Here is a 10,262-nt window from a genome sequence, read left to right as displayed (position 1 = left end):
AATGCCAGATGTTTTCAAGTATATTGTATTACGTTTTTGCTAATTAAATTAAATTTGAATCGAGCTTGAAAATTTATAAAAAAATAAATAAATTTTATTTGATTTATTACATTAATGACTCGACTTCAATGAAACTTTTATCAATTGATATTGAATAGTTTGATTAATTTCTCTATCCTAATTTGTTGATCACAAAATCAATCTGTCATATATAAAATCATACATTAGCTGGAGAAATCTTAGTACAAATGACCAGTTCACACATAAATAATACACACAAATTTATGAGCATCGAAACGTATAAAAAAAAAGGGAAAAATTGGGTTCTTATACACAGTGGATCTCATCAAATGCAGCATTCTTGCGCTCTTCTTCCTCCATAGTATCGCACAAAACCCTTCCTTTAGTTTCTGGCAAGCATACAACAAAAAGCCCACATATCGAAATTGTCATCCCAAACACCCCATATGACAGCAGCAACCCTTTCTTTCTACCGACGGCCACCAAAACAGAGCCGAGAGCCCCGCCCAACACTAGCGACTGCCGCGCCATCGCCACCGCCGAGTTCCTCACACACGTTGGGAATAACTCTAGGGTGTAAATGGAAACGATGTCAAATGCTGTGCATGCGCTCAAAAACGACATCAGCTCTAGCCCGATTTGCAGTGCCTTCCATCTGACCAACACACAACTCACACTGCATACTCCACTCAATAGGGACAGTCCCAGAACCGAACCCTTTCTGTTCAGTTTTCCAATGAGTACAAACGCGAGCAATGAGGCTGGGAATTCAGATAGCGCATTTAGCGTGACGCTCAAATACAGATCAAATGAGAGGTTGCCAAGGCCCAACGGCATGCCGTAGTAAATAATGCCATGCCCAAATCCCACCACCATAACCACCACCAGCCGCCGGCAAGACCATCCTTTCGCCATCAAGATCTTGAGTGCGGAGAAAATGTCGGTTTCTTGCTTTTTCTCTTCCCACTCAGAGCACCTGCCGAAGAAGCTTTGCGTTAAGCTGCTCCGGCTGGCCGGGGCCGCGATGCTTCTCAGTGTTTCTGCAAATTCGTCTTTCCGACCCTTGATGAAAAGCCATCTAGGGGACTCTCGAACCCCAATAAACACTGCGATTGAGTAAAACATTGTAGGCACACAAGTCCAAAGATAGATTAGCCTCCATGAATAACCCTGAAGCAAAAATGCGATCAGTGGAAGAGCTAGAAAACCCAGAGTGAAACAGATGAATCCAATGATTCCAACATTCTCTCTCCATTTTCTCCCGACTAGTTCTGTCGCCAGAACAAGAGCACAGGCCCCAATTGGGGCCCGGCAAAACCCGGCAATAAACCGCCATCCTGCGTACATCCAGACGTTTGTCGACAGAGCGGTTAGCACACCGGTTAAGGACATGAACAGGATTGACAAAACTAGCATGTTCTTTCTGCCCAGAGCAGAGTCTGATAATGAGGCGAGTGCGAATCCACCGACCAGGCTGCCTGAGAAAAAAGCCGACTCTGGGAGTCCCGTTATGATGGAATCAGCGCACTCCAATGACCACTCCGAGATGATGGATGTGCTCGCTGGAAAGTCCCAGGACCAGGACTCCCTAGGAAGCTGACAGGGATTGCTGTTTTCATTGCATGACGATGAAAAATTACTATTGATGCAACTCCATTTGGGTTCAGCATCGGTAAATATAGTGATGAATATTTGCTGCGCGTCGAAGAACCATGCAAAAGACACAAGTGTTATCTGAAGTATCTGTGTCCACCCAAAGTCCCCAATACAGTGTTCAATCGTGTCGTCAAGGGAGGGGCGTTGTCGTTTACCCTCCGTCAGTGGCGCCGCCGCCTGGGGCTCCTCCAAGCCAGCTTGATAGAGCAGTGGATTTGGATCTGCCATGTACCTATGTTGAGCAGCTGTACTAGCTGTTTGTGAATGAATTGAAGTCCGTTGATAACCATGACACATATATATAACCTAAATCGCATTTATTGTCCTACATGTCAGGGGTGACAATTTAAGAATTCTAGTTATAGGAGTGTTAAATTATAGTTCATAATTAAATATTTTTTTTAGCAATTAGAGGATTTGACAGAAATTGTTGATATGGATGAAATTAATTAAAATTTTCTAATTTCAATTTTTTGCTGACTAAACATCCAATAAGCCCCTTAATTAGCCATGTAAGCAATGACTAAATTCCATTTAATGCCCTGCATATTAAGGGATGGCATTTTAATTATTGCCACTAGAAAGATTGGCAATTAAATACCTGTAATTCATCCGGACATAAGCTAAGCATGCACAAATTAGAGCATACAGCTAGGGGCAGCTAGCAGCCGGTTGCACCTTCTTTACAACTGAGGGGTCGGGGCACAAATTCAATGAAAAGTGCTTGGTAATGGAATGGGCATTATGCCTAGTCCCAATCTATGCATAGTTAGAACTGCAATATCTGATGCCTGCAAATGTTGTATATGGGGTGCTCTTTTGTGTTGGATCAACATCTTGAGTGCAATAATAATTATTAAAGTAGATTCCCGTCCTTGTCAATTTAAATGGCATCTCCATTTTAATGGATCCTTCACAACCCCAAGTAATAAACTTTAAAGATGATAAGACAGGAGCGATCAACATCGGGTGGCCATGGACTCGCCTTTTTTCTTAATGTCGTAGTAGAAATTACGTTAACTCAGGGCCTACTTACCTCAATCCACAACTTTACTATTTAATTTCAGGTTCATCTTCCTCTAGTTTATTTTTTAAATTAATTAACAAGTTTATCAATATATAAATGGAAATATTATTTTTTTTCATCCTATAGTTTTACCCTCTATTAGATTTAATTAGTCCTGTAAGTTTGCAAAATAATGAAATTAAGTCCGATTTAAACTTTTCTTGTGAATTTTCTAGCAACCTTTTAAAATTTATACCATAAATTGCATGCGTGGCGAATTTTTGTTGAATTGTCCGATACTTATCCAGTTGTACCCTCCACGTGTAATGAGTCTTTGAAGGAAAAACGAGGCTTTTTCTTCTAAAACATGTCCTACATGGCTTCCAAGTCATGTCCAAATCCACATAATATTAAAATTTCAAAAAATTTATACGACTCAGCTGTCATGTCACTTTTTTTGGGGGCAAAAATACAAATTCCCGACCACCGAAAGACTATTTATCATTGTTTTTCTAACTTACCGGACTAATTAATTAATAGACATACTTATAAAACTAAATTTAATAGAGGATAAAATTAAAGGATGAAAAAAATAATTTTCCCTATATAAACAATACACAGTAAGTGTATGGTACTCATATTGTAAACTGTCGGGCACGCACAACTAATTGATTTCATCAAGATCTATTGCATATATGTCCATGAATCAATCGAACATACGGATTAACCAATTGAATCGAGCTCTTTATAACCTGTTGTTTATTGGTTTTTACATATGAATTGCAGTGACATTGGACTAACTCTGTCTCCACGTGCTTGATAAGGTCTAATTATTAGGAAGAGAAGTGTAACGTCAAGAGTGGGCATTTAGAGCAAACAGTAATCTGAACATAGTTTTTGGAAAAAGAATGCAAACATCAATTGTCCACGTCCAAGTCATTGCTCCTGTGCCTCCCCTAGTGAATAACGTGGCCACATGTATTCATTGCCCCCGCTGGATTTTGGTCCTGATCTTGCACTTTTTGTCCTGGACAAGAATCTGCCCTTACATTGTTTGTGTATGCCAATTATTACATGGTATTTTTGGATTTTCCCTACCCCTGAAATTATGTACCCCTCAAAAGTTTGCAAAGGCCTAAAGATTATAAATTAATCAAATTTTTATTAATACTAAAATATCACATTTATTAAGTATATATATATATATATTCAAACTACGATTGTTAAGTTTGGTTTATTAATAACTAGCAATTGACGCATGCGATTTTACACGCCAAAAAACAAAAATCCTTGCATTTGTTCCTATTAAAATTTATCAAATCTAATGTTGTTTCTGGATCGATGGAATTGAATTTTAATATGTAAAATTCTTAATAACAAATTCATCAAACTTGTTCGGTTAAATTCATTCCGTAAAGGATTTTGAATTCTTAAACTTTTATTTCGTATTATATTTTGTGGCATTATGATAAATTTTAAATTTATTTATTATTTGAAATCATTACTTTTAATCCCACCCTCTAATTTAAATCATTTCATCTAAACGCATCCTTAGAGAAATTTACCCATGTTAACGGGTCAAAGTCAGCCCACAGATAATTCAATCTTTGACAAAGCCCAGAACCAGAAGCCCATCAAATCCGAATCATAGATCCAATACTTCACCATCGAAATGGAGAATTTGGGCTTGGCCCTGCCCCATGAACCCATGCATCGTTCCAATGGCCGCCAATCACAACCCGAACCATTGTTTTAATTTGGATTCTTTTTCTCATAAATTCCAACTTTATTTTACATGTTATTTCAGGAAAAAAAAAAATCATTCCATAACTTTGATTTGAATTTATTTTGATTCTTTCTTTGACAATATTAGATTTAGCTCTTCATCTTTGCATAGATTTGGTCCTTCAGCCTAATTTACGACTCTTTTACCCTTTTGATGATAAAGGCTGATAGTCCATCTTGATGCTCTATATGTAATATAAACCAATCTTTTTTCAATAAATCTAAACTCTTATACTATCTAGACGAGCATTAGCTACAAGATGCAAAATGAATGGATATATATAGACCAAAATTGCTCTCGAAAAGTTTTGTAGGGGTAAAATTATCATAAATTGGGTCAAATGCCCAAAATTAAGCCATTATAATAGTTACGGAATATAAACTAAAACGGATAAATTTAAAAGATTAAAATTAATAACAAACAAATTTAAAGATTAATCAAATAATTTTTTCATTTCATATGGTTTTAAATACAATATCGAGATATAGTTCAATTTTATAACGATAAATTTGCACTATAATGTTGCTCTAGGTAGATAAGCTTGGTTATTATTTGTCAACTTATAGATTTAACGGTAAAATTAAATTAATATCCTCTAATGTGAGGATCAAATATACGAAAAAATAGGAGATATTTGTGCATTCAGACCTAATCTCAAAAATGTGATAGAATTTACTCTAAGTTTAATTTGAATTATGAGATGTATAATATACATATATATATATATATATATATATGTATTGAAGCTTGGCTTGAAAGGTGAGTTATAGCAGTCGCCTTCAATCCATTTGGCATGTCCAATTGGAGCCGCTACCACAGCATTGATGCAGACTTTCCACCTGGCCGGTCTTTTCTTCTTCACAAATTTGATTTCAAATTGATGAATTCCAAAAAATAGCTGATTTTCAAATTTCATAAAAATTTGGCAAGAAACAGACAGTTTTCTGTTATTATTAAGTGTGTAGGACCACAGTCGCAGGATGCTGTATGGATAGCAGAGTTTTAAACAAAATTGAAGGACATAAGTATATATATATATCCTATACTTAGTACGAGATTTGATGGGCTAACTTCAATTTTTGTCTTGCTCGCCCACCACTTTGCTAAACAACCCAACAACTTCCACCCATTTGGATTACCAAGTGTTTTATTTTTCCTAATAAACACATTTAATGTATATAAGACTCACGTTATCTATAATTGGTTGATCCCTCATGTTACATTTGGACTCAAGGTTTTCAGTTTGAGATTTTAAGAAGATGATTTGGACTTAATATGCAGAATTTGGAATCAATTAATATTTTAAAAAATATAATTCAAAATCAAAGTTGAAAAAATTGATTTTTTTTTTCAAGATGAGAGTATTCCAACAATGTAGAATTGTAATTGTTATTAAAGTTCAAAAATTGTACGTTATATCTATGGATTTAAATACAATATGAGTTGATTTAGATATGTGACAATTGTAGCAAATTGATGGACATGGAGTTGATTTGAAAATACCCAAATTGAGATGGAAATTTGTGGGCAAGAGGCGAATGGAAAGGGACATGTATGTGTATGTTAATTCATCCGAGAGTGGATAAACCAAACCCGAACCCGATGGTACTAATGAGACGACGACAATTTCAGTCCAAAAGGAAACAAAGAAAGAATAAAGCTACGGCCCTCAATCCCCAAAAAACATAACCCCATTTGCTATAACTTGTCCTCTCAATCTCTCAGCCGTTGGCGTTGGGCAGATGGGCTGTCCCTTTTCTCCCTTCTTACTCACAAAGTTACCATTTCTTGCCCTCTAAAACTCTCTCACATACACCTCTACCAACTCAACTCACTTTCTACACCAAAAATCTTCTTCATTTCTCCTTTCTTCTCTCAGTTGAGTAATTAGACACAGTTATGGCGTCCAGGTGTCGAAGACAACAGCGCTGGTCTCCTCAGCCGCTCACTCCTCTGATGGAAGGTCCTGATTTTGGGGTGGAAGATCAAGAAGGGTATAAGAAGGAGAGTTCTTGGGAACTCATACGAGAATGGTTCAGAACACACAGGAATGTGCCTGGAGGAACCGCCTTTTCCTCCTCAATGTCTTTGTACGGACCCAATGTTACCCCTGCCAAAAGGCAAGATTTGAGGCTTCTGCTCGGCGTTCTCGGCTGCCCGCTCGCCCCCATTCCCATCTCTAACAACTCCGTTTCCCGTCTTCACATTAAAGACATCCCCCTCGTCAGTACACTTGCTTTCTTCATTTAACCTATTCAGACTCCATTTTATTATGTTTTCGGGTTTCATTTGTTGCTTTTCAAATTTCCAGGAGACGTCTACAGCGTACTACATAATTCAACAGTACTTGGCAGCGACAGGTTGCTCCAAACACCAGGGTAGTTGCGCCAAGAACATGTACACCTCGGGCATGGTGAAATTGGTGCGCTGCGAGACGGAGATTTCGACGGGGAAAAACGTGAGGACAATGGGGTCAAGGAGTGGCGAGAACGGGTGCTTCGTGCTGTGGCAGATGTCGCCAGGAATGTGGTCGCTGGAGCTAGCTGTCGGCGGCCACAAAGTGGTGGCCGGCAGCGACGGCAAGATTGTCTGGCGACACACTCCGTGGCTGGGTACTCATGCAGCTAAAGGCCCACAACGCCCTCTTCGCCGCATCATTCAGGTAACATTAATTCACATTCCTACTCGTAATCGTATACATGAATTGAGCGAAGAGAGGAAAGTGAAGAAGCAAGAATGTTAAATTTTTGTAGGGAAAAACAGATGGAAACTTTGATCAAGACAAAAGTATCTCACTTTAATCTTTTATAATTCCAAAAAAAAGACACTAAATGTAAGAAATTCAGGAATTAAACTAAAGAGGGCTACGCACAAAAAAGACAGAGACCATCACATTACATCACAGGGATAAGAGAGATATCTATCTATCTATATATTATATATATATTCATAATACTGTCCAAAGTGCTTTAAGGTATGAGTGAGGTAAAGCGTAATGTCCAGCGGAAAAGGAGCGATTACCGTATTATCAAAACCACTTTATTGAAATAATCAATAATAAATAAAAAAGAGTGAAGAAGGAATTAAATTTAAAAGTTAAATGGAGATATGGATGATAGATACAGAAACTGACAATGTCGCCCTGCTTTAGTTCTTTGGGTTTGGAATTTAGGAAGGAGAGAGCACGTGATTTACTGCCTGACGTCACATCTAATTACATTGCCCTTGGGATTGGCGACTCTAACCCTGTTAAAGTGCGACGCATCTCCTATTGTTGTTTCTGTGTTCCCACGCTTTTGCTTTGTGGGAACTCCAAACTTACCTCTTTCTTTTGTTTTTTTCCCCACCTTATTTCTTGCTTTTAGAACCTATTGATCCTCTGTGCCAATTAAAGGAAAAGCTGCCTTATAGAGTTTGTGTTGGATCACTAGAAATTTTTCAAATTTTGATCTCCTCTTTCTTTTTTTCCCTTCTTTTGGCTGATAGGTAATTTTGGGCTTTATAGATTTAATTTTTATTTTAAGAATTATGTTCTTAGTTCAAGTGTGATGTGTTGGTATTGATTTGCAGTTATAGGGTTTTATCATGTCAGTAATGCACCAATAAATTCAATTTAATTGAAAAAATTGAGATTATGAATAAAAATTTGGTTGATGCTTGGGTATTAATTACTTGAATAGTAGGAATTCATTTATTGTATTATTAATTATTAGTTAATTTTATGTATTTGATATTTGTAATTGACGTATATTAATTATTGATAATCAAAATTCATGATATAATTATAATTGATTTACTAAAAAAATCTGAGTAATAATGTGAAGATATCTGTATTTTAAATTCACAATTTGAATATCTTTTTTGGATTACAACGTGAATAGGATCTAATAATAAAAAGAAATTCACATCTGATTATTGTACGCACATTAAATTCTAATGTTGATTCCACTTGACATTCGATCGTTCGAGAATACGACGTCGTGGCGTGTTGGATTTGCAGCAAAATTTTTAATTTTCAAACGGAACCCTGTGTTTCGCAGGGGTTGGATCCGAAGAGCACCGCAGGCCTATTCGCCAAGGCCCAATGCCTAGGCGAGAAGCGAATCGGAGACGACGACTGCTTCGTCCTAAAAGTGGCGGCGGACCGTGCGGCGGTGATGGAGAGGAACGAAGGGCCGGCGGAGGTGATCCGGCACGTGCTGTACGGATACTTTAGCCAGAAGAGCGGGCTGCTGATCTACATGGAGGACTCTCACCTCACCAGGGTGCACTCCGCGGACAACGACAGCGTTTACTGGGAGACGACCATCGGGAGCAGCATCGGAGACTACAGGGACGTGGACGGAGTATTGATCGCCCACCAAGGGAGAACGGTGGCGACGGTGTTCCGGTTCGGGGAGACTTCAATGCAGCACACGAGGACTAGAATGGAAGAAATGTGGAGGATACACGACGTCGTATTCAACGTGCCGGGTCTCTCCATTGACTCATTCATCCCCCCTGCTGATATATTCGATACAGCTCACACCGTATCCCCGTAATTAATTTGGTGCTCCTTTTTGCTGGCTAGTTGCTTCTTCTCACAGTCATAAATTGCGGATAAAAAAACGTTATTTGAATCTAGCGCTTTTCATCACTACCACATGTATATGCCTCTAATGTTAAACGTGTTATTTCCTTCTCACCATGTACGCCCTACACCTTTAATTACTAGAAAGAATATTTTATAGCCAATGTTTAGAATTTTTCTCCAAGAATGGAATTTTTTACCACAATGCAGTTCAGAGTTAGCTTATTTTTGGAAGAATGATTTAGTTTACCAAGTGCATGTGTTGTAGGCTTCATTAACATTTCATTTTATTTTTCAATGTAAAAATGGCAACGTGCAATAAAATAAAAAATTAATTTTCGAGTGTAAAATAAAAAAAATTCAGAATAAAATACAAACGACCTCATTGGGGGTATTTTGTATTTCATTTTAATTTTTCGGTCCAACTTTATATTTGAGATTTTTTACTAAATCTTAAATCAAATTCAATTCTATAATCATCAAATCCATACTTTACAATCTAATTATCCTATATTTAGAGATACTGAAATAATATTTGTAAGTATTCTTAGTCCTGCCATATGGACCGGAGCCTGGTTATAAGATAACAAAATATCATATGAATCCAAATTTCATTTAAGTTATATTCTATTTATTAGATAATAATATGCCAACATCTACATGCATAAAAATTTAAAATATTATCCTATGTATTAAAAAGATTGCATGACACGTGAATTCCGAGGGCTGTTTAACTTTGCCGCTCCGAACTTAGCAAAATGGGCTCAGCTTTAATGATTGGGTTCCATGTGTTCCCACTTCATGTACTCATGATTCTTTATATAGACGGTATTTGGTTAAATTTATTTTAAAAAAATTATAAGTTATAAGATGTCATGTTTTAGTTTAAAATTAATTTATAAAATATCTGGATAAAATAAAATTATAAAATTTATAAGATAGTATCACTATCAAATTTATAATTAATTAAGAAAAAATGATTAAGATTTTATAAACACATTTACTATGCATATTTGTGTAAGTAAAACATGAATGGTTGTGGGCCTTGAATCAAATTAATAGTTGGAAATATGGGCTTTTGGGCTGCTGACACCTTTTTCTTGTAATGACTGCCAATGTTGGGAATAATACAGAGGCCCAGACCAGACCCTAATTATTATAATACAAGACTTATTTAGGTGTATGATCAATGTTGTTAAGTTCAAAAGCAAATTAGTATATCA

The 10,262-nt window shown here is 36.9% G+C and overlaps 2 protein-coding genes across 2 annotated transcripts; one reads left to right on the top strand and one right to left on the bottom strand.

The window, feature by feature from the left end:
- Positions 1-203: 203 nt before the first annotated feature.
- Positions 204-2,099, bottom strand: LOC105175121 (organic cation/carnitine transporter 3). The gene has a single exon (XM_011097467.3). The coding sequence runs from the start codon at positions 1,972-1,974 to the stop codon at positions 328-330; it is 1,647 nt and encodes a 548-aa protein (XP_011095769.1). The 5' UTR covers positions 1,975-2,099; the 3' UTR covers positions 204-327.
- A 4,052-nt stretch (positions 2,100-6,151) lies between these two features.
- On the top strand, positions 6,152-9,244 carry LOC105175119 (C-type mannose receptor (DUF620)). Its single transcript, XM_011097466.3, has 3 exons — positions 6,152-6,692; positions 6,781-7,131; positions 8,510-9,244. The coding sequence occupies exons 1-3, from the start codon at positions 6,369-6,371 to the stop codon at positions 9,008-9,010; spliced, it is 1,176 nt and encodes a 391-aa protein (XP_011095768.1). The 5' UTR covers positions 6,152-6,368; the 3' UTR covers positions 9,011-9,244.
- Positions 9,245-10,262: the final 1,018 nt, after the last annotated feature.

This window comes from Sesamum indicum, linkage group LG12 (assembly GCF_026168435.1).
Source record: "Sesamum indicum cultivar Baizhima isolate 11 linkage group LG12, ASM2616843v1, whole genome shotgun sequence".
NCBI lineage: Eukaryota > Viridiplantae > Streptophyta > Magnoliopsida > Lamiales > Pedaliaceae > Sesamum > Sesamum indicum.
The sequence above is the reverse complement of the archived record's forward strand: the minus strand, read 5'-3'. Positions and strand labels throughout refer to the sequence as shown.